General features: G+C 29.9%; 4 protein-coding genes and 1 long non-coding RNA gene across 8 annotated transcripts; 3 read left to right on the top strand and 2 right to left on the bottom strand.

The window, feature by feature from the left end:
* Positions 1-35: 35 nt before the first annotated feature.
* Positions 36-2,459, top strand: APC4 (anaphase-promoting complex subunit 4). Its single transcript, XM_070649632.1, has 2 exons — positions 36-182; positions 244-2,459. Exons 1-2 carry the CDS (start codon positions 83-85, stop codon positions 2,352-2,354), a joined length of 2,211 nt encoding a protein of 736 aa, XP_070505733.1. The 5' UTR covers positions 36-82; the 3' UTR covers positions 2,355-2,459.
* Positions 2,460-2,495: 36 nt separating this feature from the next.
* On the bottom strand, positions 2,496-10,586 carry up (Troponin T, skeletal muscle). Of its 3 annotated transcripts, XM_070649633.1 has the most exons (9): positions 10,447-10,586; positions 8,514-8,558; positions 7,598-7,645; positions 5,521-5,538; positions 3,592-4,270; positions 3,450-3,530; positions 3,103-3,181; positions 2,863-2,996; positions 2,496-2,729 (listed from the first exon to the last, which is right to left on the bottom strand). In XM_070649633.1, the coding sequence occupies exons 2-9, from the start codon at positions 8,534-8,536 to the stop codon at positions 2,643-2,645; spliced, it is 1,149 nt and encodes a 382-aa protein (XP_070505734.1). In that variant the 5' UTR covers positions 8,537-8,558; positions 10,447-10,586; the 3' UTR covers positions 2,496-2,642. The 3 variants fall into 3 exon arrangements, with proteins under 3 accessions (XP_070505734.1, XP_070505736.1, XP_070505737.1); XM_070649635.1 differs by lacking the exon at positions 5,521-5,538; XM_070649636.1 differs by lacking the exons at positions 5,521-5,538; positions 7,598-7,645 and having other exon boundaries at positions 10,447-10,585.
* A 917-nt stretch (positions 10,587-11,503) lies between these two features.
* Positions 11,504-12,847, top strand: Rrp45 (exosome complex component Rrp45). Its single transcript, XM_070649637.1, has 2 exons — positions 11,504-12,010; positions 12,070-12,847. Exons 1-2 carry the CDS (start codon positions 11,599-11,601, stop codon positions 12,801-12,803), a joined length of 1,146 nt encoding a protein of 381 aa, XP_070505738.1. The 5' UTR covers positions 11,504-11,598; the 3' UTR covers positions 12,804-12,847.
* A 770-nt stretch (positions 12,848-13,617) lies between these two features.
* Positions 13,618-27,103, top strand: Fim (plastin-2 Fim). Of its 2 annotated transcripts, none has more exons than XM_070649572.1 (5): positions 13,618-13,878; positions 23,243-24,122; positions 24,201-24,710; positions 24,937-25,190; positions 25,256-27,103. In XM_070649572.1, the coding sequence occupies exons 1-5, from the start codon at positions 13,810-13,812 to the stop codon at positions 25,490-25,492; spliced, it is 1,950 nt and encodes a 649-aa protein (XP_070505673.1). In that variant the 5' UTR covers positions 13,618-13,809; the 3' UTR covers positions 25,493-27,103. The 2 variants fall into 2 exon arrangements, with proteins under 2 accessions (XP_070505673.1, XP_070505672.1); XM_070649571.1 differs by lacking the exon at positions 13,618-13,878 and adding an exon at positions 16,842-17,037.
* On the bottom strand, positions 16,716-18,468 carry LOC139097667 (uncharacterized). Its single transcript, XR_011545086.1, has 3 exons — positions 18,328-18,468; positions 17,311-17,453; positions 16,716-17,248 (listed from the first exon to the last, which is right to left on the bottom strand). It is a non-coding gene; the product is annotated as an uncharacterized lncRNA (long non-coding RNA).
* Positions 27,104-27,183: the final 80 nt, after the last annotated feature.

Raw genomic sequence — 27,183 nt, forward strand, 5'->3', positions numbered from 1 at the left:
TTACTTTTTCAAAAATTCGTTTGTTTATCAAAATATTTTGTTTGGATTTGCATCATAATAAAAATCACTTAATTAATTAAAAATGTCAATGAAATTGATAGGAAATCGGAATAATCCGAATTGTATTTATGATATGCAATGGAGTAACAAAATGGATCTAATTGCTTTAGTCAGCGAAACAGGTAAATAAATATTATTAAATTTTAAGAATTTTTACTAAATTAAAGTATGATTATTTTTCAGGGGAGGTAGTAATTAATCGATTTAAATGGGATGTACCGATGAAAATACCACCGCCTGCTGCAATGGATGCAAGTGCAGCAAGTGTTACATCTTTAGCATGGAGAATTGATGAGAAAATTTTAGCAATAGCTTACAATAATCATTTAATTAATCTTGTGGATATTGAGGATCAGTCCAAAGAAGTCATAATATCAATTAAAATTCCATCAAGTATTAAGTCAATTTGCTGGACTCAAAATACAATATATATTCCAGATGAAGAGAAACCAATACTGGAAGATTTCAAAGTTTATTTATCTCAATTGCCGAATATTAACAATACTGTATCATCCAGCACGAAGAAGCATGACTATAAAAGCACAAAATTCTACTCAAAAATTGGACTCAACTTCCTTATTGTAATTTGTGAAGATGCACGAATTTACATCTATGTTTATGGTGTTTTATCTTGTGGATTCATTGACTTGAGGAAGTCCATAAATGCTGATAGTGATGAGAAAATTGATATTTTGGAAGCAAAGCTGAGTATCAATTTTGAACAACTCTTTGTGCTTTATCAGAGAGATAATATGCTTCATTATGCATGCTTTGAAAATCCGGTAATGATAAAATATCATGCAGCTTTATGGAAGTTATCAGTCAAGTATGGCTTGATATTAAACATTCAAGAATACATTAATGATACAGTTGAGCATATTGGAGAAGCATGGGAACTCGTACTATTAGAAATGGATAATAAATTAGCAAAATATGCTAAAAAGCAGTCGGAAGGAGCAATTTCTGCAGACTTTTTAGAGCTACTTCTATTTGGATATCCATCAGAAGCGCTTGAACAATTCCTTACACAAGACATGACTGTTAGAGAATTAAAGAAATTAAGCAATAGTCTTGAAATGAGCTATGGAACTATTCAAAAGCTTGTCGTTAAGCCATTATACAGTGCGACGATTGCACTTTTTCATCATGTCAATCATTTGTATGGCATGCATCAGAATGCTTATGAATATAAGGAACTCTTAGGATTAGCAACAAATTCAGCACTCAAAAATACCGGCTCATTCCTCATCAAATCACATGAATTACAGCAAATTATCGACAAGTCAATGAGAGATTTTAAAATATTTTTCCGATGGCTGTACATAACAATTTCAAGACTTATGGATGATAATGTTCCTGAAGATGCCGGACCAATATCACAGCAGGAAGTCAATCATCTCGCAGAATTTTTATACAATTTTGAACAGAATCGTGTAGAGTATAAGAAGGAAGATTCTGATGAAAAGGAAATAAGGTTTAATCTTGAGAGAATTGGACAGTATTTATCCAATAAAGATCTCATGATACCAGCACAAGATGATCCAACAAATGTATGGAGTGAATTGCTATTTGAGAATGACTGTTTGGAAGCAAATAAGTTCATCTATACCCACCGTAAAAATACGTCACTCATTCAGGAACAAAAGATGATGGAATCAAGCATTAGTAGCATTTTTCAGCGACTAGAAAAGTCAATTGGATCAAAATATCAGCTTCAATTTGATGTTGTTGTTGGAAATGACATACTCTGTGAGCAGCCAAGAATTGTCACTTCACATACTGTTGACGGAGATGATGAAAATGCTGTTAATTATTTTACAGTTTTGTTGTCAGATTGTGAACTTCTTTTCATAGCTTACTATGCTAATTCTGAAATGAGAATTGCAAAAATAATTTTTGGTGATCGAGATGATTTTGAGATTTCGTCACTTGGACAATTGTCATTCATAGATGTTAAATTTTACAACTCAAAAATAGTGTCTGCTTTATTAAGGAATGAAATTGGCACAAAAATTCAGTCATGTTTCATTCAATTGCCAATTTCTCGTATACTCGATGAAACGTCTGAAAATTCATCTACGGATATTGCAATACTCAACATGTACAATTTCATTGATGAGAGTGCATTTAAAATAATTGAGGGATTCAGTGGAATTCTAATGGCTGTGTCTGGTACTCGTAAAGTTGCTGCATTTTTGGCATCGAATCAAAAAATCGTTAAATTGTATGAGCTTGAGGTGGATGAAGATGATATTGACGAAGACAATTCAAATAATGCAAGCTTTGAAATGTAATTTTATAATTTATGTATAATACAGTCCAGAATATCCTGCTTCTTTGTGTTATGGCACACCACAGTCCTATGTCACACTGACATGTGTCACATCACACATGTTGCACACAACTGAAATAAACAGTAATAAATCCAATTTGAATTTAGTAAGATGAAATTTCCTTTATTATAAACTTATTTCAGATGTTGAGCAGAATAGAGTAATTAAATTATAACGAAAAGAGCCGTCAAATTATAGTAAAAAAGGAAATGATAAAGACATTTATTTTTTGTTGCCGTAGGTCCATGTTTATTCTTCTTCTTCCTCCTCTTCCTCTTCTTCCTCCTCCTCTTCTTCTTCTTCCTCTTCCTCCTCTTCTTCCTCCTCAACTTCGACCTTTAATTTAATTAAATTGAATTATTATAAAAATGTTCAAAATAACGGTCAAAATTATTTTGAATTTTCAACGGTCAAAAATGAGTGAAAATTCAAATTATTAAAAAACCGTTAAAATTTAAAAGAAACTTACGTGTTTCTCTTCAATTTCTTCTTCCTCAATTTCTTCCTCTTCGGCTCCAACCTTGGCATCTTCCTCTCCCTCTGGTGTCTCGGGGTCTCCGGCTCTCTTGCCTGGGCGTTCACCGAACCATTTTGGAAGTTTTGCTATAAGGATAATTTAATAGATTAGCAATCAAGTTTGACAATTCCAAAAGTCATTCAACATTTTTTAAGGACAATGTGATGAACATAGAATTAGTTACAAACTTACATTTTTGACGTCCTGAGAATTGATCCTTACGTTCGGACCATGTCTTCTCAATGACTTCTTTGTAGATGTTATCGAATCCCTAAAAGGTCACAAACAGAAAAGACATAGAACATGTAAAGTGTGAATACAAATTGATCGGTATGAATATAGAGTTAGTCACTAGAGATGATGAACAAACAAATCGACACAGATCTCTTACATTTCGATCTTGACATGAATATGTCTTGTCGCTCCTTCCATCTCTTGTCCATTCTCTCTAGTCTTAATGTGTCATATCCCTTTATATTTTGCATTAATTTAATTATTAGAAGCGGATTTTGAGTTAGTTTTAGATCTGAAATACTTACACCCTCGAAGAGTTTCTTCTTATCATCATATGAGCGGGTATCAACACGTCTTTCGTATTTGGAGGCGACTTGGATCTTTGGCTGTAATTTAAAAACATTGTAAGTCAAAGAATGTCCATAAGTAACACTATTGTGGACTTACTGGGTATTTGCCAGTCAAGGCTTCTGGGTCAAGACCCTTCTTTAAGGCCTTGTGTCTGAGTTGTTGCTTCTGTCTTTCCTTCAATTCCTTCAAGTCATAATCCTGACGTTTTTGCCTTTCTTCCAAATCGTACTTTTCTGTTTCCAAACGAACAATGGTTTCCCACAATTCTTGGGCCTTGGCGCGCAACTTCTCGCCGCTCAAACCATCAACTTCCAATGGCTTAATACGGAAGGACAATGAAATTTTCTTTTCTTCTTCCAATTGTTCCTTGGTCTTGTTACGTTCCATGGCAGCGGCACCGACACCGAAACCTTCCTTCTTTTGGATGGTGAAGTTTGGTCCCTTTGACTTGTCCTTATCTTTCATGGCTTGAAGCATAGCTTGACGCTTCTTCTCGGCTTCTTCGAGACGACGTCTCTTTTCTTCAATGTCACGTTGTTTCTTCTCTTCAACTTCACGTTGACGACGTTCTTCTTCTTCCTTCTTGCGTTGAGCCATACGTTGTTCCTCTTCAGCACGAGACACCTTGCGCTTAGCTTGCTTTTCCTTAAGCTTCTTAAGTTCATCTTCTTCCTTTGAGCGCTGTTTACGCCATTCCATAATGTATTCTTTCAACTGCTCATCGAGATCTGATCTCTTTTGATCTTGGCGTTTAATGAATTCGGGATCATCTCCTCTGTTTTACAATAATTTGTAAAGACAAATAAATTTATATTTAAATACATTATGCGTCGTGGAAATTTGTTTGGAATTAAGGTAGTAAGTATGTATTTTGTGTGTATGTGTGTTTAAGTTAAAAAGTATAAGGATTTATATTTGTAATTCTAGGTTCAAATTGTGTTTTGCAATAGTTTTAATTGTGTTTAAACTTGTATGCTTTGTGTTTTTTTTGATAATAGGAATTTGTAGGCGGTAATTGATAGATCATTGTTTATATTTTAATTGGTTTGGTATTGTGGTCAGAAATCAAATACAAAAACTGTATCGAATCAAAATACAGCTCACAAGAAAATTGTTACATATATATAAAGGAAATAATGCTAACTAAAAGACAGCAAACAAAAAAACATTATTAATAAAATATTTACAACAGCAATAGTTTACCATCTACAACATCTATGACTTGCCACATTTAGTGCAGTTGCTGATCAAATTTTTAATGACATCAAAACGATAAATTTAATTGGGGAATTATCAAAATTTCGCTTTTGAATTTTTTTCCGAAATGTATCTGGCAATAACTATTTATTTTTGCAACAAAAAAATCTTCAACATTTAATGAATTCTTAGCAATCAGCAGATTTTGTTTAATACCAAATGTTTTGTATCTACTTCAAAATTTGTATTTGTCAATGCAACGCCACTGAGTTGTCTTGCCAAAAATAAAATGCTAGAATTCAAATTAAATGAGATTAATCATCAAAGTCAGCATTTGTTACTGTGTCTTGTATGAAAACCTTACAAATTCTTAAAACTAATCAACAGTTTTTGTACCGAATTTGTAAAGATTTTATGCAAATCAACAATTAATTTGTATGGTTTTGACGAATTAATTTCAAAATAATTTGAATTCTATTAATAAAACTTGTTAATAAACATCAAAAAATCATTTATCTCGCAAATTGTCCATCACGGCTGAACATCTTGGGTGAAAAATAAGTCCATCCTACCAATATATCAATATATAAGTTAACATCAATTCGGAACACAAATTTCGTGTTGTGTTTTTTGAAGGAAATTTATTTAGAACAAGTTTTTCACTCAAGACCCAATAGTTATACACATAAAAGTTTTATGTTTCAAAAGAAAAAAAAAAATGAAAAAATATTTAAAAATATATACATTTAAAAAGAAAAAACTTTTAGATTTTCAGTGTATTTATAAAAAAAGATTATTTTTTTCTTAAAAATATACTTCAGGACTTACTCTGCCTTTGCTGCTGGTCTGCGAGCATTTTGAAATATTTTATTTTTATTATATTCATTGCCCATCGCATTCATTAACAGAGATTATCATATATGACAATGATCATTTATTTTTGGATATTTCAACAAAACATTTCGGGAAATTTGAAAATTAACGGAAAAAAATTATTTACGATTTTTTAAAAATTAATTAAATTATAATTTTACTATTAAATGTATCCCCATATTATGTGTAAATCCCAATATTATCAATTTTTAAAATTAAGTCTGACCAATTAAAGAATTTTGTTTTCATTTTGGACTTTTCAATATTTTTCATGAGTAATTTGAGTAATTGAAGAATTTACGATAATTTTCAATTGCAATTTTCTCGTAAATTTTTCAATTAAAAATTTTGAAAAAAATGTGTTTTTTGAACTATTTGTAGGTTAAGTGGTTAGTCGGGGGTATGTCTAAAAATTTCAAGATTTAAAAAAAAATGTGCAATTTAAGCAGAAGCATCTAAATGCAAAAAAAAAAACTAATACAAAATTTTGATGCAGTTTTTCCAGTCGATTAGCAAAAAGAAAAAAATTTTTGAGGTTATGAAAAAAAATTCAAATAAAATCAAAAGTGAGCCACAAAACAAGGAAAAGCTGCATCAAAAATAGACTAAAATTAAATGTGAAAAAATATTTCGTCATTTAAACTAGTCAAACTCCCACATTACTAAATTTCTACTAAGAAGATAATAAAAAAAAACTAAAAATAAAAATTGAAGAGAAAAAGTCAAAAAAAAAATCTACCACTTTCTTTACTACGTAAACCAGACATATACAGTGAGGCCAAAAAAATTAACATTCTTTTGTGATTATTAGAAACCAATATCGCGTTAATATTTTAATTTTTTTGATTTGTTTAACGTTTTTATTATATTGGATTAATCGCACTTACTTCCTGCAAATAAAAAACAGAATAACATTCATTTAGAACTAAAAGGGTAAAACTCTCTACTTCATTCTATAAATTTTGTGTTTAGATTCAATATTAATAGATAAGTTTTGTTGAGAAGACAGTTTTAATTCTTTAGAAAAGAAGCATCAACTAATAGAAGAAATTTATACCGTCATCCTAACAATTAGACAGACACAATAAATGGAATCCTAACATAAAGATGCAAGAGGACGGGATGATATGTAGGAAGAGCTTAAATTTTCATTTTATAAAGCTTTATTGATGAGGTTTTGGTAAATCCTAAGACATAACTAAGAAAACGGTCCTAGAAAGCTTTGATCATCATATTAATCGATCTCTAATTAGATTTAATGCATTTTGTTCATCATTAACGTTCATTTGTAATTCAAATTATATGAATATTCTTCATAGTTGAAAACCCCTTTCTAATAAAAATTTAGTTTGTATTTAAACTCCAAAGAATAAACATCATTGTGAATAAATAAGCTCTGTATGGAATACATTTAATTGAACTACAATTACACAATTGCAAAATCATAATAAAACTGATCTCAGATAGCTTTTTCATTTAAAAATATCAAATTTATGTAGATGTTTTTGCATTTAAGACTTGAAATTACTGATCGTAACCAGATATTAGATGATCAAAGTACACGGACGTGCTAAATCTTGTGTAAGCTCTTGTAAACAAATGATCTTTTCAGTTTACATTTAGAAATATTCAAGGAAATTGAACAAATTCTATTTATTATTGCTTTACATTAAGATATTCAATGCCTACTACCTCTGTTTATAGTGAAATTTAAGCTCCCCCTCATTCAACCTTCCCGCCCAAACAGATTTTTAGTTGTTTAAAGAAAATTAAAAGTGATTAACATTCAAAAGTAAATAAGCGTACGCTGCTTTAGCATCTCTAATAATATCCTTTCAAGACTGAATTAAAATTAATAACAAAAGTGATTTTTATATTCTAATCGTCAAAAAAATAAGTCATTTTTAAGTAAATTCAAAGTGTGTCATTCGAAAGTTCAAAAAATTCTTAAAAATTTGATAAATTAAGTGCAATATTCTAAACAAATAAGACAGTGACAGTGAAAGAGATGTTAAGGAAAATTCATACTCACTCTTCTTGTCTCTCTTCGCCCTTCTCCTCAATGATTTCTTCTTCATCACTAAATATTTATTTAACATTTAACGTGTATAGTAAGGAGTCACAATTTTATTTTTTTTTTAATATGTGAAGAAACGAACAGAAAAAAGGATTGTTTTTATATACTTTAAATGGGGGATTACATAATATATGTTTTAATGTCTAAATTTTTAAAACATAAATAAATTCTCATGTATTTTTCTTTTTTTATATATCTACCAGCTCAGGGCTCCTTTTTCATCTTAATAATATTACTAATTACTTAATTAAAATTTTTTTTCTCTCTTTTCAAAATCAAAATGTGAGTAAAAATTCAAACCCAGCATAAATATAAAAAAAACTTAAAAAATCAATTCAAATATAGGAATCAATCATTAAAAAATGTTCAATAAAAGCATCAAAAAAATAATTAAATTTTTTTTAGAGAAAATTTCAGGATTTTAAAATTTATATCAAAATCAAGAGGTGTCAGCTAATTGAGCACAGTTTAGATCAATTAGATACAATACAAATATTTACAAAAATCTAACGATCTTTTAAATTTCAAATTTTGACAAAAAATGACAGTTAAACTACGTGACAATGGAATGACATGTTGTGCAACACGAAAGAAAAATGCATCAAAAAGTTAGCACCCCTTGAGTGATATTCATTTGATAATATCAATGATTTAATGATCATGGAACAAAGATGCTTGGAGGGTTTGAAGGTAGAAAGATATAAATTATATTTTATTGTGTGTAATATGTCAAGTATATATTTTTAATTTAAAGAAAATTCATTTGGAAATTATTTTTTTGTTTTTTTTTTCATGGAGCTGTTTGATATTGAGGAGCAAATAGTGGTTTTGTAATAAAAAAGAAAACTCCAGTGGTTGAATGACTACTTACGAATATTCCTCTTCGTCAGACATATTGAAAGGAGTTTTGAATTACCTGAAAATTAAAGAAAATTGTCTTTAGTTTGTGAATTATGAGGAAAATTTGAAAATTTGTTTAAATTCAAAGCCTACTTTGATATTTTCTTCAATTTTCCAATTTATTCTTTTAAATTTGAATCAAAATTTATTTTGCAACTGAATTTCAATCAAAATTTGTTTTGAAATTGAATTCCAATCTAAGTAGGCTTTGAAATTGAATTAAAAATTATTGAACCCCACGTTCAAAAAAGATGTTGAAAAATTGTGTAGATGTGAAAATATTTCACATGCGTTGGAGAGAATCATTGTAAGTACAAAAAAATGATATTTTTAGAATTCGTACATAAAAAAAATTATTTAACTTTTCTTTTTCATCTTCACATTTTTTTCTTCAATTCGTACATTTGAAAGAAGCATATTGGAAGCCTTGCAAGTGGCATATGTAGGTGTGAGAGGTAGTCGTTAGTAGGAGTAGATATAAATATTCACATATTTTTCTGAGCTAAATTCGAGGCAAGATGCCAAACGCAAGAATGTGAATTTTCATTTTCTTACTAATGCCATTATTTCACAATACGACAAGCAGAGTTGGTCAATTAACTTGACGTCAACAGTTGGCTATGATATTTTATGTTGTTGGAGATTTGCCGATTAAATTTTTAGAAAGGAATGTGACAGTTTATTGTTCTGTCGGTGATTATTTATACTGATACTTTTTATTGAGAAACAGTTGTAAAATTAGCTAGATTTCAACACCTACTTGTTGATTTTCTGTAGCTAATAATACAAAGTAGGCGAGAAAACCGTAAAATGACTAGAAATCTAATGTTCCTAATGATTTTAAGAAGGTGAACGCTTAATTTGAAGGAATTTATAAATTTAAAGCAATTTTAATTGAAATTCTTTTGATCTTTTTCGAGAAATATGAAAATTTTGCAAAGGATGCTTTGATCAAAAATTACAATTTACTTGTAATTTACTCAAAAATTTGGGGATTGTGATTAAACAGAAAATTTGTGAATCTATAAATAGATATTTATGATGTCTGACAGACGATTCTAACTAATTCGCTTGATTTGACATTATATTGGACTTTTGCTAGATTGTGTCATCTAAATTAGAGTTTAAGAAGGAAATCTCGATTTCCTGTGAAACTTTAAATTCAAAATTTCAAGTATTTGCTAACGAAGCTTTGTAAAATATGTAAAGAGTTCCATTCGGAGTACTAATGAACTCCGAACTTTGTGTAGCTATCAAATGGAGACTTGTGTCTTCAAGGTTATGCCAAATTTCATGATCCCTTTATCAAAAAGACGAGTTCAGTTCAAAATGGAATTTAAATTTGATCGAATTGTTAAAATTTAAACTTTAAATATTTTTAAAAATGAATCTAGTTCTTAATTTAATATATATCGGTCCAATCAATTCAAAAATAGCAGCTTTAATAGACCAACTCTGTCAAACCGTATGTATCCTCTCCCCAAGAAAAAGTCTTAACACACTTGCACAATAAAAAAAATGTTTTAGATTTTCTGTTCATGTTTTAAAAATAGAACTACATGAGTGAAGAAAAATTATTTGATATCTGGTGATCTTTTCTAGATCTCCAATTCATTAACGATGTTTTTCGAGCTTAAAACTTAAATTTTTTTCTTTCAACATTATTAAAATGGAATTTAAAATAATTAAAATTTAATGAATTGGCAGCTCAAAGTAGCGACAAAATCCCTCAGATGTAATATAATATTACAGTAATTATATAATTAGCACAAGCTGATGCTATATCCCATTTCGTTATGTCACTTGAGCGGAACGACTCCAAAATTATTTTAATATCATTTTATATGACATCCAGTTAGATCCAACTTATAATTCCACTTATAATTATTTCCACTATAACTTACTTCTTCACAACAAAAAAAAATTAACTTTTAGTCTCTATTGGCAGTTGTCGCCGTGCCCGAGGTTGCTGGTCGACTAAACGTAAGCCAAATGAATGTCTAAATATTATTTAAGAAAAATCTCTGCCGATTGCAAAGGAAAACGATCTTCAATTTCTATTATTAGATAATAATAATGTGCGTCCGAAAGATTTTCCCGACTCAAAAAAATATACACAAGTGGTGGATCTTTAATTTTCTCTAGTGTCAATTCTCTTCTCTGCCTTTGAAAAAACAACATTTTCTCCATCATTTTTCCTCAGCTACATATTCCTGTACATAGTTTTTCAAGCATTGATCTTTCAGCAACTTTTTCACGTATTTCATTGAGAAAGATATAAATACTGTTGACATACATATATATTTGTGTACGATGAAGCTTTTTCGTGTGTCTAAATTTAAATTGATGTTGTGGATTTGTGGCACTTTGAAGATCAATGACTCATATTAATGCAATTTTCATTCTTAATGCACTAAAGCTTTTATCATGTTTTTGACTATTGGATTGACATTTTGTTCTTATCTTATTGATATAATCAAGTGTGATCAAGTTTCATTTAAGCTCATAAATCAATGTTTCTAAAAATAGCATAAAATTTGACGAAACATTTCTATAACGTATTTTAAAATTTCAAACCCGCTGAAATATTACATATCATTTACACATCATTTTCATATTATAGGAACTTTGCGGACGATAAGTAACTCATTTTGTTCTCAATCTTCCCGAGATGTTTTTAAATATAGTTTTCTCTAGACTGTGTAATTTTCACATTAGCAGCTATCTCCGTTATCGAAATAGCATAACGATCGGTTTATATTCAAAAATATTATTATAAAAAGCCTGAAATTCAAAATTATTAAAATACGTTGCTGAGTTTTTATAGAAACTTAAATCATCGCAATCAAGAGATTGAAACTCACAGTTGTCCATTGTTACCTAAGATTTCAACTTCTAGTTGAAATAAAGTTAATAGATTAATCAGAAATGATAAAACAGTAAAAAATTGCAAAATTGTAAAAATCCATGCAAAGTTGATTTCCCCTCAAAAATATGTGGTGTTTATAAACATTATCACATGTATTTTGATTAATTAAAATAAATAATAAAGAGAAATGAAGGATCCAATTGTATCAAATAATGAACGAGCATTTGTTGAGAAAGCAATAGCTGAAGGATTAAGGATAGATAAACGTGGATTAAAAGAGTTTCGGAATTTGGGAATATTTTTCGGCAAAAATTATGGATCTGTTATTGCTTCATTAGGAGAAACTAAGGTATTTGCAAGTGTATCCTGTGAGGTAAGCACTCCAAAGACAACAAGACCAAATGAAGGAACAATCTTTATAAACGTTGAAATGGGAAGTCAACAGAATGAGCCGTGCATAATTGTTACAAGAATTTTGGAGCGAACAATTAGAGAATCTGGATGTATTGACCTTGAATCATTGTGTATTATAGCTGAAGAGAAGGTCTGGAACTTGAGAATAGACATTAGTATATTAAATAATGAAGGAAATGTTGCAGGTAAATTATTAAATTTAAGAATCATTGGATTTTAACTGATTAAATTCTATTTTTATTAGATTGTGCATGCATAGCAGCTATTTCGGCACTTGCTCACTTCCGTAGACCTGATTGTACAACATCTGGTGATGGTGAATTCACAATACACAAATCATCTGAAAAGGAATTAATTCCAATAGTTCTACATCATTATCCAATTTGTGTCAATTATGCTTTATTTGATGGCAAAACGCCAATTGCTGATCCAACACTTCTTGAAGAACGGGTGACTAATGCATCATTAATTCTTGCTGTTAATGCATATAAGGAACTTTGTTCAATACATTTAACTGGTGTCTCATTAACTAGTCCATATCTCATTCAAAAATGTTCTGACATGGCAGCAGAAAGAGCTAGACATATAGTTGAGTACATTAAGGACTCATTAGAACAAGATAAAATCGACAGAGAAAAAGGTGAAATTAAAGGCTTTTCACAGAGCATTAAACTTACAAATATTCCTGCAAATTTCTGTGATGCTCAAGAAATTGATCAAGTCATGGACACTGAAAATGATAATCAGTCAGAGGAGTCGGAGGAAGAAATGGCTGAAGAAAGCTTTGAGAAAATTGACAAAGATACAGTGACAAATTGGACAAAAGATGATGAGGAATCAGATGAAAGCAGTGAGAGTGAGAGTGAAGCCGAGATTGTACAGGAAAGTCCTAAGAAGAAAGTCACTAAAAAGCCTGAAGTAATGGAAGTTGTAGACACAAGCAGTGATGAAGAAAGTGAAACAATTGTATTGAATTAGATCCTTTTTATTGTGTAAAATAAAGCAATTAATTAATTATCACATATTGACTCTTTAACTTCTTCATCCCTGTTAAAATGCACGAAATAACTGATGATTGTCTTTTCATCCACTAAGGGAATATTTGGAAAATGCTTATTGACTTCTTTTGCTAATTCTAATTTATTGAGGTTTGATGCAACTGGCAACTGGTAAAACTTCCGGTACTTTCTCAGCGTATGGATCTGAAGGAAATTTAATCAGTAACCTAAGCTGTAAATTGATAATTGGTTAACTTACACTCAATGCATTAAAGTCAACCTTAAGATTTTCCTCGTCATGATCAGAACTTTCAGAATATCCACCAAGTTTAACTTTCGTTGGCTTTCTAACTTTTCTTGTCTTCTTCATTTTCTTCTTATTATGTGTCTTATTTATTGATAAAGCTAATTTAGTTTTATTTCTGGTTTGGATGCCTGATGTTTGTGGTTGTTCCTCTTCTGAATCTTCCATAGTTTGTATTGATTTGTAACTTCCGAGTGAATATTTTTGAATTTTTGATTTCCGTTACAAATTTTCAAAAAATTTTTTGAATTGAAAGATTCTGGCATTCTGACAAGGTTTGTGGATTGTTACAGTAGTCTTTGGAAATTTGTAGTGAATATAAATTTTATTATATGTAAATAAAAGTGATTCAAAATTTGAAGTTATTAACGGTTTTTTAAAATTCAAACAAGTGAGCAAAAGAGGGGAAATATCAACCAAAGTGCGGTGCGGAAGTTTTTTTTTCACAATTTTACTGAGAGTTTTTTTGAGTATAACGTTTAGTCGAGTCGATATTTTTCAGTGAATAAGAAGAATTTAAAAATATAGCGCTTAACGCTACTAAAAAAGAGTTTAAAAAAATCTTTATGCTAAAAGATAAGTCGTGCAGCAAAGAATATAAGTTAAAATAATTAAGTGTATGAAATAAATTTAATAAATTTTGAGAAAGAAAAGTTGTGCAAAAAAAAAAAAATTAAATAAAATGAGTAGTTTTATGAAAACAAAAATCTCTGAGGAGTTCAAAACCGAAGTTAAAGAACATTTCAATGATGTAAGTTAATGACTGTTTAAATGTGCTATGTTTTTGTTAATAAATTAAACAAATATAAGAACTAATAACATGTCAAAAAGGAAGAAAGAAAAAAGTCGGCAATATCCACACCCTCAGACATTTACAAGTTTTGTCTCAATTTACGGCATTTTTGGCTCATCGGAAATATTCTGTTATATCCGGATGTATAGAAACTATCATAAACTATGGTATTCATATTAATTTAATGATTAAAATACCTTAAATTCCATAGATAGACTTAAAAACATGAAAGTATTCTTGATATTGGCAAATGATGACGAAAGTTTTTTCCATTCTTTACATCCTCTCTCTCACTCTCTTTCTGCTGCTCCGTTCATTGATGATGATTATAAGTAAAGAATCATCTTACCGTTTCTTTGGAAGAAAAAAATCTCTTTATTGTGTACGGTGTATAGATTGAAGATCCAGTAAAAGTCCAATCTGTTCACACACATGTGAACAATTATAATTAATTATTCGCGCTTTATGGAACATAATCATTAATAGAGAAAAAATGTGAAGAAGTTCATGTGATCTCAAAAAAAATCATATCGCGTAGATAATGAATGGCATTGATGATGACGGGAATTTGTTCATGATATTTTTGGGTTTAATCTCGTGAGTAGATATAGCAGGAACAGAAAAAAATGAATAATATGCCACCACTTATGTAATTTATAAATATAATAATTCAATGTAGGGGATCCGTTTTTCATCAATAAAGCATTTATTATGTCTTAAATTCGTGATATTTAAGTCATCAGCAAACATTGACGATGGTGAAATGTGCTGCATACGAATATATATATATTTTGATAAATAAGTTAAATTCCTTGCGGAGAGTTATTCGGAAAGCGAATAAAACCGCACGATGAATAATCAATATAAGAATCGATAAAAATATTCAAATATTCATGACTAATTCTTGATTCATTTACTACTCTTTATTAATTCAATATAACTTACCTACATTTTCTACGATTTTTTGCGCATTAATACGAAGAATGTGCTGTGTAAATTATACTTATAGTCAGTTCCAATGTCTTGTGGACTTTTATTATGTCTAGATCTACTTAAATGATCTTTTAGTGCTTTAAAACCATTTAAATTCACAAAATTTAACGGCTTTTTAAAGTTTGAATTTAAAACAATTCAAATGTTAAGAAAACTTTAGAACCGTATAAATTCAATACTAAGACTAATTATGGAGTCTTAATTTCACGTTTATACGGTTCTAGAGCTTTCTTAACATTTGTATTGATTCAAATTCAAATTTCAAAAAGCCGTTAAAATTAAAAACCTTTACATTCATTAGTCACATGAAAATCAAAGCTTATCAATTGCTGTTAATGAACTCTATTATTCATTATTCATAGCAAAAAAATGTCAATAAACATAAAGCCAATTGACCTAAATTAAATGCACTTTTGTCACTGATTCAATGGCAGCTATATTAGCTAGTTTGTCTAATAATTACGAAACTTACTGTGAATCATCGTAAAGTTTCATTTTTTATTAAATTAAATCAAGTGTTGATTACACGACAGGCAGGGAAAAAAATGACAATATTTCTTACTTAATTCATTTAACTTTTATGCAAATTGAAAGAAAAAAAAAATTAACTATTTCAATGTGCGTCGTCGACGTCGTCTATTTTTGCTGGCTAAAACAATGAATACGTTAATGAGGTCAACATTAAATAAATGTGTACGGGTCAATATACATACTATTATTGTTGTTGTTGTTATTATTTGCAATTTTACTATCAGTCATACAATGTCCAGGAAAGTGAAAATATTATTATGTAGCACATGGGCTAATGATGTGTGATGATTCACACATGTTTAAATACAACAATGATTCATCGCATGATTTGCTTTGTGTATGCCTTTCTTCCTTATGAGACTTGATGGAGTAAGGGAATTACTTGATGTACTTTAGTTGATTTAAATGGAAATCATGTTCGTTTTTTAGAGCTAAACTCTTTTTCATTTCTTTTATTCACACGTGCATGATCATTATTATTGTTGTTGTTGTTGTTGTTGTTGTCTATCCATAAACATATCAATTTTCGGTCGATAATAACAACACAAATACACTGGGCATATAATTTCAATTAAAAATCACTTTATCATAATTTGCAACAATCTATCGATTGGTTTGCTAGACTACATCTGTTCATTCAGGTTTCACTGTAGCTTCAGACGATGTGCAGTTTTAGAGAATAATTGAATTAAATGTTCATTTTTGTTGGCTGGCAATCATAGAAGATTGGCAATAGAATTTAATCAGAGTTGCAATTTGTGACAGGTCAGCAGAAGCAGTTCACCTGTCACAGGTACCTGTTCTCAGGTAGATTTCTTTGGCCTGGCACAGATTGCAGAACTGACCTGTGACAAGCAAGACAGGCAACTCATATGTTTGTGAGAGGCAACATATGTATCTGTGACAAGCAACATATGTGTCTGTGACAGGCAACACCTGTGTCTGTGGTAGACAAAAAGAAATAAATCCATCTGTCTACAGGTAACGTCCTGTGACAAGTCATCTTTTGACAAAACCTGTCACCTCTATCTGTGACTGGTACCTGTCACTGCAACTCTGAATTTAATATGTAAGAAATGTCCTAGAACCCTTCAAATGTTTCTAACTGTTGTATTGTTTTGAAAATCTATAAATAATTTGTAAGGTTCTTTCATTTGAATTTTTATAAATCGTTAATTTTAAAATTGACAATTAACTGCACTTCTGTCACTTAGTCTGCGTCAAAATAGCTTCTATACTTGATTTCGTTAGTATTCTATTTCATTGCATTCGCACTCGATAAAAAAAAATGTTTTTATATACATTTTATATTGTGTGCCGATAAGCCTTTTTGCTGATAAAAGAAAAATAATTTTTAGCCCTAACTCGAGTTAATAATTTTTATTTTTGAATGTCAGTTATTTCGTGAACGCGAAAGTGATCACATCATAATAAAAATATTAAGTAAATCAAATATCGCATAAAATTTGCATAATTTCAATCAAGACAATTAAAAATCACAAAATAATGGACCTTTCTGCCCGCTCAATCACGTCAAATGATGCTGAAATGACTGAATTCACGAGTCATTTAGAGAATGATGTTTGGCCATCAGTAAGTTCTATGCTGACTCATTAATAATGTCTATTTATTGTGAATGCAATTCCACTGTATGTCGAAGTGAGAAAAAAGCATAAAGGCAACATTGTAATTAATGTCTACAGATAAATGTTGAACATTTTAATGACATTTTTGTTTTCTATGGATAAATGGCTTGTCTGGATAGTTGTAAGTTGCTGTGTGTTATGACTTCACTGGAATTGCTCTGGAAATTTAAAAAAAAATGATGTCAATGCTTCTTAATCATATTTAAAGCATGACTCTTACCGACATAATCGACTCATTGATAAAATATTTTTATTTTTTGCTGTTTTTTGATAAAAGTCAGTAAATGAAGCAAAAGCTTTTAGTGACGTAGGAAATGGAAGAAAAAGAAGAGTTCAAGTTGCATTACGTAACAGTCCAAATGCCTTAAATGGAATACATTTGAATTTATATTACTTATTTTTTATATCATCTTAAGTGTTATTTTTTGATTATTTTAATTTGATGACTGACGATGATGCAATGACAGTTTTTACCGGGGTTTAATTTAAACTGTGTGTTTGGACACGCACCCAAAGAAAAAACATCTCGCCCCACGCATTATATCAATATATTTTCGATGTTTAGACACAGATACAGTTAATATGTATTACAGTCGTCAGAGGATTAGATTATAATTTGGGTGATTGTGTTGAGTTTAATAATATTTTTCTCGGAAGTATGATGAATTAAGTGCTTTAAATTTTGAACAAAATTTACCGGTTTTTCAAATTTGAATTTTTGAACCAAATTTAACGGCTTTTTGAGATTTAAATTTTTGAACCTATTTCACCGGCTTTTTAAAATTTAAATTTTTGAACTAAATTCGCCGGCTTTTTCAAATTTGAACTTTTTGAATCAAATTCACTGACTTTAAATTTTGATCAAAATTCACCGGCTTTTTGAAATTTGAATTTTTGAACCAAATTATCCGGCAAATTTTTGGAATTTTGAACAAAATTTAACGGTTTTCAATCATTCAAATTTTTGAACCAAATTGGACAACTTTTTATAGTTTGAATTTTGAACCGGCACATCAAGTTTTTGAATATTTTGAACAAAATTTAACCGATTAAATAAAAAAAGATCCAGTAAACATCCAGAACAGTCAAAAACACCATTTACATGACCAAACTGTGCAACAAAAGTGCACATCAAGTTTAAAAATATGTACTGTAAAATGAATAATCATTGAAACTCGAGTAATTCAATTGAAAGTGGTTTGGTATTCATTATATGATATATATCTAGGCAAATAACCATTTTTCCTCTTTGATTATTTGATTTCATTAGACATTAGAAATCATATTTATTTCCACTATAACTTAAAAATGTATTGGTTAGGTAGTGTCTTTTACAAAACCGAGTGAGAGTCACTCAATGATGAGTTTACAATTTCAATCTTTTTCTAGCGAATAAGAGACACTGACTGTACAATAGTATGGAATACCTCTTCAAGAAATAAAAAAAATCTCCGGTTCCCAATTGTGTGTCTTATTAATTCTTTTTTTTTTGCTTGTTACACTCGTTTCGCTCGCAAGCATTGTTGCCACTTTCCATTCGACTTTTAGTTCCATATGTTCACATATAGACACACAAATAAAAATTTTTTTATAACTCTGGTTCATTCTTGTATTAAAAAGTTTACAACAATTCACTCATTGTTTCTTTTCTTTTCATACCTACTACTTAATACTATACTTAGTTAAATTCATATGCTTTATTATTCAATAATGAAAATGATTTTTCTTTATAGGAAATTGTATTAAATAAACTGTTAGTTTGTAATGTCATTAATATTCTGTGAATAACATGATTCTCATTGTGTGCGCTTCCATAAGAAAATCGGCTCATAATTCATAATGTGTAAAAAATTCTTTGATTTTGGCCTTGGATATTTCTTTTAAATCGCGTCGCAAAAATGCAAATAGACGGCGGCATAATTGCTTTTTATTAAAAAAGTAAATACAACCAAATGAGCACGATTCTAAACATGGATTTAACTTGAATATCTCAAAGCACTAGTCGATGACGATGATGATGATTAGTCATGACTTTTGTTTACTTGTATTCCTTTATTTACTTAATATTTTTGTTAATATATACAACTTGATAGCTTTTCGCGGTCAAATGACGTAGTGTTTGTTAAGAACAATTTTTTTATTAAAAAATGCTAATGGCATTTGTGCCTGCTTATTCGTTTCTAAAAATGTTAAACTGTTATACACAGATATAATTTTTTTGCTACATGATTTCTCGAAAAACATATATATTATTTTAAATTATAATCAACAATAAGAAGATATATAGTATGTGGCCGATAACAATCAGAGAAGAAAAAAAAATTAAAAATTTTTGAGGTCTTGAACAACAACATGCACGTAATTAATGAATAATAACAGTTTGAGTTCAGTGAAAAATGTTTTTTAATTTAAAATAATTTAAATTAACTTTTAATAGACTATATATAGACTATGTCTATGAATAATACCTGATCATGAGACGATGGTTTACTTTGTGGCAACTTGTATGAATGTTGTCATTTTTGGACTTTAGAATGTGCGCCATTCTGAATTTAAAACATTCTTGATAAATAACTGGTTAAAAAAATATTTGAAAATTTAACGGTTAAATAATATTTGAAAAATAACGGTCAAAAATTATTTGAAAATTGCGACTAAAATTTTGAAATTTAACGGTCAACGTTAACTTTGCAAAATCTTGAAACGTAAAATTCAGTACCAAATTTAGTTCCATCAGACACCAGACAAATTAGACGTAAAAGCTTCTTTCTACGTTTTAATCATCCTAAACAAAGTAATACATTACAAACTTGTTAAATTGTAATAAATAGTTTTTAATCTTAGCTACAATATGGTCTATAAATAAACTGAAATTTCATTCATTGGATGTTTAATTTACAGTGATTTCATTATAATCTAATACATCGTAATAAATATCAAACGTGACGGCACCGATAAACTTTTTACAAAAAGCTATTAAAGGCTATTTAAAATGTTGGAAAGAAATGAGCTATTTTTCATAATTTTTGCCATAAATCTTAATTTCAAAAGCATAATAGAAAAGTAGAGTCGGTGTCGATGCGATGATCAAAGCGCATTTGTCTATTGACAGCTTAGATATCAGCAATGTCAATCTTGAATAATTTTTTATGCAATTTTACTTATAACGGTGCGAAAAAGGTGATTTCATTGATTAGTTAGGAACATACGTGTGTGTTGATATTTTCGGAATAGGATTGAGTCAGTGTTGTTGTACAGGTGCGTCTAAGTGAGTCATGACTCATGAGATAACGAAAAGTTTGGTTTTTTCGGAATTGTCGTGAGCTTTCTGGGAAAAGCTTCTGAATTTCCTGTGAGCCGGTTGAGTCACAATGTTTATGTCTGTTGTTCATGATTATAGTCTTACTCAGACTAATATCAAGCTTGATTCAGGGAATTATATCATAAGTTATAACAATTTCAATATAAAGTCTATTTAGACATAGTTATGAATTTGAAATATAACGGTCATTTGAAATTTGAATTATTATTTGGAAATTTCCAGTGATTTTATGGGAATTTTCCAGTCAATCATTGGAATATTGGAAGTTTAGCGCATTTTTGAAACTTGTTTTCAAGTGATCTGGATCTTACTGGATCTCATTTTGAGGGTCGTGAAGTGAGCTGGATCCTACTGGATCTCGATTTGTGGGTCAAAAATTGATCTAGATCCTCCTGAATCTTGTTTTGTGGGTCAGGAAGTGATCAGGATCTTACTGAATCTTGTTTCGTGAGGCGTCAAGCTACCTGGATCCCACTGGATCTTGATTTCTAGGTCGGGAAGTAATCTGGATCTTACTGGACCGTAGTAAAGTGATATGGATCTTACTGGATCTCATTTCGTGGGTCTTAAATAAAATAACTCGACAAGAACGAGCTCTTTTGTATTCTTTTGACTTATGACGTCAAATCCAGCAGATTGTTTTCTGTTTTGGAAACTATTCTTTTAAAATTTCGGTTTCACAACAATTCAAGGGTTTAAATGCTGAGGCTGTTTTATAGCATGCTGTTTGTATACGCTCCATTGACACAAAATAAAGTTCTGTTTATTTTCTTGCCTAGTCTAAGTAAATTCCATTCTAACAATAACACTAAGCTGTGACTCATTCAAATTTTTTTGCTTATGGAAATTCAAGCTTATTAAAAACTTTGCAAAATCTTACTAACAGGTTAGACGAGTGAACATGCTGATCACATAAGAGTATTTACTTTATGAGAAATACTCAAAAAACCAGCAATTACTGCAAGCTTATTCGGGATTTATATTCCATATATTCACTTTTAGATTTATGTGCAGTATGATGACCATGAAATGTTGAGGCTTTTTAAGTTTTTATTTTATGTCACAACAATAGAATCATGTAATGAATTATTTATAAAACAATTTATAGTCTAACTTTTAAGTCATTAAACCAAGAAAAAAAAATGAGAATGAGAAATAGACGAGAAGAAGTGTTGCGGTCGAAATTAAAATAATAAACAATGGTGCATGGTATTGCGTCAACAACAGACATAAAAAAATTAGGTGAATACCGAATTGGAATTAGGAATTTTTTTCCCATAACATATATTTTATTTAAATCCAAAAAGTGCAGCACGTATTATGTTGCGTAAAATGAGATTTACAATTATTATTGTGTAGATTCCATTCGACAGCCAACAGCACATAAATTATTTAGAAAATTGAAAGTTGACTCTTTCTTCTCTTTTTTGCTGCCTTCCTTCATATGCATCACTGCACTCAATGCATTTATGAATATGCATTCTTTGTAATATAATCATCATTAGCATGCACGCACAAAGTATGTTTATATCTTTATTTTCATTGTATTTTGCATTGGGCGCGAAAATATAGTTTGTTGATCTAGAAAAATAAGAGAAGCTTTAAAGGTATGAAATTCATGAATGGGATGACCTAATACACTGAGATGAAGTGAGAAAATTAATACCTGATTTAAATTTCAATGAATTGAAGCCTACTAGACTGCCGATAATAAATTTGAATGTTTTGCGTAATTTTTTCTTCATCTCTCTTTTGATGCATTTAAGATTGTCGGAAGTCGTTTGGTCTGGGTATTATTTTGCGTATTTATGGTTATATTCAGTCGATGCTGTAATGATTGATGATTTATGAATTATAGTTTTTGTTATGAGATACATGTGTTGAGATAACTAACATGAAGCCATTAGTGACAATTTGTCAGCATTTTTACATTTTGCTGCGTATGAGACGGACTCTTCCTGCTTCTTTGATTAATAACATTTTTCACTTTCAAAATGTATTGAAATTCAACGGATTTTTTAAAATTGAAAATAACGGTTGAAGAAAATTCAAAAAAATCTTTCGTTAAATATTCAATTTGAATTCAGAAAACCCGTTATTGAACTTGAATGTCATTGGAAAAATAGTAATAACTCATTTATGACGCTAATGACTGTCATTAAAAGCATAAATTCATTACTTAAAAAAAATCAAAATTCCAAGATAACTTCTTGATGAAGTAATTGCTCTGCAGAGAAAATGCTATCAGTTCTTAATAGGTAATCCATTATCAACTGTACGATAAGATGTACATTATGACTGTGTATGAGTGAAATTGATAACATTCATATCGATATAGTATTTCGACCATTAACATACTTAATGACATAACATTCCATTGAAACACTTGACAAATCAATGAACAACAAAAACATGTCATCATTATAAGTATTTCCATTGAACTACGTCTATCATTCACATGATAAATAAAAACCAATATAAACATGTTTATGAGCACTAAATTGCTTCCAATATTTTTGTTTTATATAGTTGTGTCTGAAATGCCTTAAAATTGTTTTTGTCTTTCTTTCTTTTTTGACATTCACAATTTTAAATTCTTGATAAGAGTCATGGCTGTATGATTTATGTTATTATTATTATTTTAATACACAAATTACACCATCGTCATAAGAAATACATTATCCGAGAGAAAAATGTCAAAGTCTGGTCGTCGAGAGTGTTTATGCGGACTTTGAACTCTTTCCGGAAGTATTTTAATATATATATGCACACATATGGTATATCACATTCTAATCTTTATTTATGTATGATTCATGCTTTTTATTTTTAGATTACAAAAGAAACTGACGGATTTGTGGATCTAAAAGAACTAAAGGAAGCACTTGATCAAGTTGGATTTAAACTTCCCGGCTATCAAGTTCGTTTAATGATTGAGGAATTTGGCAATAAACATAAGTTAAAGACACCAGGCAAACTTAACTACAATGAGTTTGAAAAAATTTGTGTTGACCTTAAAGCAAAAGAAGTTGCGAGTACATTTAAGCAAGTTGTATCGAAGAAAGAGAATCTTGAGACATTGGGTGGTATGTCTGATTCGTCAGCAGCTGGAACAACCCATTCCGTACGACTTGAAGAACAAATATCATTTAGTGAATGGATAAACAGTAATTTATTAAACGATCAAGATTTAAAGCATTTATTGCCTATCGATCCGGAAGGCAAGGCTTTATATGATAAAATAAAAGATGGAATCTTACTGTGTAAGCTTATTAATCACTCATGTCCTGATACGATTGATGAGAGGGCAATTAACAAAAAGAATTTGACCGTTTATACAAAATTTGAGAACCTTACATTGGCTCTAGTCTCATCATCAGCAATTGGATGTAATATTATCAATATTGATGCACATGACTTGGCAAAAGGCAAACCACATCTTGTTCTTGGTCTTTTATGGCAAATTATTCGTGTTGGATTATTCAGTCATATTACACTTGACTCATGTCCTGGTCTCGCGACTCTTATTAATGACGATGAACGTCTTGAAGATTTAATGAAATTATCACCTGAAGCGATACTTTTACGTTGGGTGAATCATCATTTAGAACGTGCAGGAATACAACGTCGTTGTACAAACTTTACTACTGACATTAGTGACTCGGAAATTTATTCGTACTTGTTGAAGCAAATTGCACCACCGGAAGCTGGAGGTATTATACTAAACATTTTTGAAATACCATTATTATTTTTAACTAACTTTTATTTTTTTTGCTCTCCAAAAAATTTAGTCACAATGGAAGCCATTCATGAGCCACATTTAGTACATCGTGCCGAAACAATGTTACAGCAAGCTGGAAAATTAAATTGCAGAAGTTTTGTTACTCCACAAGACGTAGTGAATGGTGTTTATAAATTGAATTTGGCATTCGTTGCTAATTTATTCAATAATCATCCGGGACTTGATCAGCCAGATCAAATTGAAGGACTTGAAGCAATTGAGGAGACACGCGAGGAGAAGACTTATAGAAATTGGATGAACTCAATGGGTGTGAAGCCATACGTAAATTGGCTATATTCTGACTTGGCTGATGGACTTGTCATTTTCCAACTGTTTGACATCATTAGACCTGGCGCTGTAAACTGGCAGAGAGTACACTCACGATTCAGTCCACTAAGAAAGTTTATGGAGAAACTTGAGAATTGCAATTATGCCGTTGAGTTGGGAAAACAACAGAAATTTTCACTTGTTGGTATTGCTGGACAGGACATCAGCGATGGAAATGCAACATTAACATTAGGTATGTGATTTGAATTTTTGAAAACCGTTAAATTTCAAATTCCAAAACATCCTATGACCTTCAAATATCTATTGTATGACTCAGCATGAGATATGATTTGGAACTTGAATTTCTTTACAGCACATAATAAAATGTGCGCCTTTGATCGTCCGACTTTCGGCGATCTTTCAACTTCCATTTTTTATCAGCAATAGACTTATCGTATTTTTGTGGAATTTATTTATAGCACTCATTTGGCAGTTAATGCGAGCATATACACTATCGGTATTATCACAGTTAGCAAATACTGGCAGTTCGGCTGTCGAGAAAGAAATTGTGAGCTGGGTCAATAAAAAGTTACAAGCTGCTGGTAAAGAATCAGCAATAAAAAGTTTCCAAGACTCATCAATCAGTAATGCAAAGGTTGTGCTTGATCTTATTGACGCTATAAAACCAGGAAGTATTAATTATGAACTTGTAGTCGAAGGCAACGAATATGAGGTAATTTACTGTGTTAAATTGATGTGAATAAATTAATTTAAAATTTAAATTTTTTTATTTAATAGGAAAAATTCACAAATGCAAAGTATGCAATATCAATGGCAAGGAAGATCGGCGCACGAGTCTATGCACTCCCAGAAGACATAACAGAAGTTAAGCCAAAAATGGTTATGACAGTATTTGCATGCTTAATGGCACTTGATTACGTACCAAATGTCGATAGTGTACCATCATCAGAGCCTATCGCTGTCACAGCAACAAACAATGGATCAAACGGCTCAAATGGCGTTAGTGATCTTTAAAAAGTGTATTTAACATGATTAATAATATTACTATACTTATATATGAGTAAAAACAAAAAAAAAAGTCAAGTGAAGCCATTTTTTATATCATTTTAAATGTTTGATTTGTATTGGAAGTAATTGAGTAGCCGTAGTTAGATTAAGTGAAAAATCTACATCCATTTTTCTTCGTCTGTACGATATACGACTTAAAGTATATCGAAAAAAAAAATATTGCAATATAATCGTAAAATAATAATATTGTTTTAGTCAATGAAATGATAAAAATGAGAAAAATATTAATTTGTAAGTCTATAAAATGAGAGTTTTTTTTTTGTTAGGAAAGCTTTGTTGTTGCGCGTATTTCATGTGAATTAGCCTATATAATTAATTAATTATTATTATTGTGAGTAGCTTGTTTTTTAATATAAAAAGTGGAAGATTTATTAATGCATAAATGAACTTCTTTAGTAAGAATTTTTCCAGTTTTCCAGCTATAAGTTGTGTGAAACATGAAAGTAAAAAAAAGGTTTTCTTTTTTTATTTTACATTTTTCTTCTTTCTTTTCCTCATTTTAAAATATAAATATATGTAATTGGGCTTTTGTGCTTCCTAGATAGAAATTGAATAATGAAGTATGTGAAACATTTTTCTTATATATTGATAGATTCTTTCATCATTTTAAACACAAATATTTTTACATAATTGTGTGAATCAGAGTTGCTTAACACCAATTTTAGGTCAATTTTGCATTTGTTTAATTTTTAACGGAAACTTTAAATTTGAATAATTTCACATCGATCTTTTTCAAATTAAAAAGAACCGTTAAAACGTACAACTCTGGATGTATTACAAATCATGCTTATGTGTTTCTTGCTTGAATGTTAACAAAATTAACAAACATTCACCTTATTTTTTCTGTGAAATGCATGAAATGTTGCCAAGCTATGGTGGAGAATAAGAAAAGCATTTATGCACACCAAGTATGAAAATGAAAAAAAAAAGTATTCAACATTATTTATAACAAACAAAAAAATATTATACAAGAAGAAATGTGAAATGTAAAGTATTGCAAAAGACGACACAAGTGCCATTGTAAGTTGCGGCTGGAATGTAGAAGAAAGTATCATTTTTTTAAAAATTGACATTCCTTAATCATAATATCAATTATATTTGTGTGCAATTTTTTTTCATTAGTTTTTAAATATCGTAATTCTAATTCGGTTCCATCCCATATTCTGTGGACATTATTCAGACAAAATGGAATTGATGACTAAATATCACAAAATGACACAGAATAGCGGATGATACTGATCATATAGTAACATTTGACGTCATTGGAACTAAATATCATTAAACTACATATATTATGTAAAACAAAATTATGGAAAATCTTAATCTAGAAACAAAAAGGCATTATATCTGATAAAATCCTTATTTCTTTCTTCAATATGTACTTGCATTTTTATAGTATTCGAGTAACTTTTAATCTAAACTCTAAAAAAATATCCTCCATTTATGCTGCATGATACCTAATAAAAAAACAACTTATATGAACTAAAAGGAAAATTCATTTTCCTGTTTGTAATTATCATAGATTATCATCTTACATAATAAGGCATTTAATAAATAACAATTTTTACCAAAAAAAGCCATTTGTTCTTAATTCCTGAAATCTTCATTTTATGTTTCAGATTCATTTGCATATTGTA

The sequence above is a fragment of the Chironomus tepperi genome, unplaced genomic scaffold (genome assembly GCF_022539635.2).
Source record: "Chironomus tepperi strain 1889 unplaced genomic scaffold, CSIRO-AGI_Ctep_v1 contig_427, whole genome shotgun sequence".
NCBI classification, from domain to species: domain Eukaryota; kingdom Metazoa; phylum Arthropoda; class Insecta; order Diptera; family Chironomidae; genus Chironomus; species Chironomus tepperi.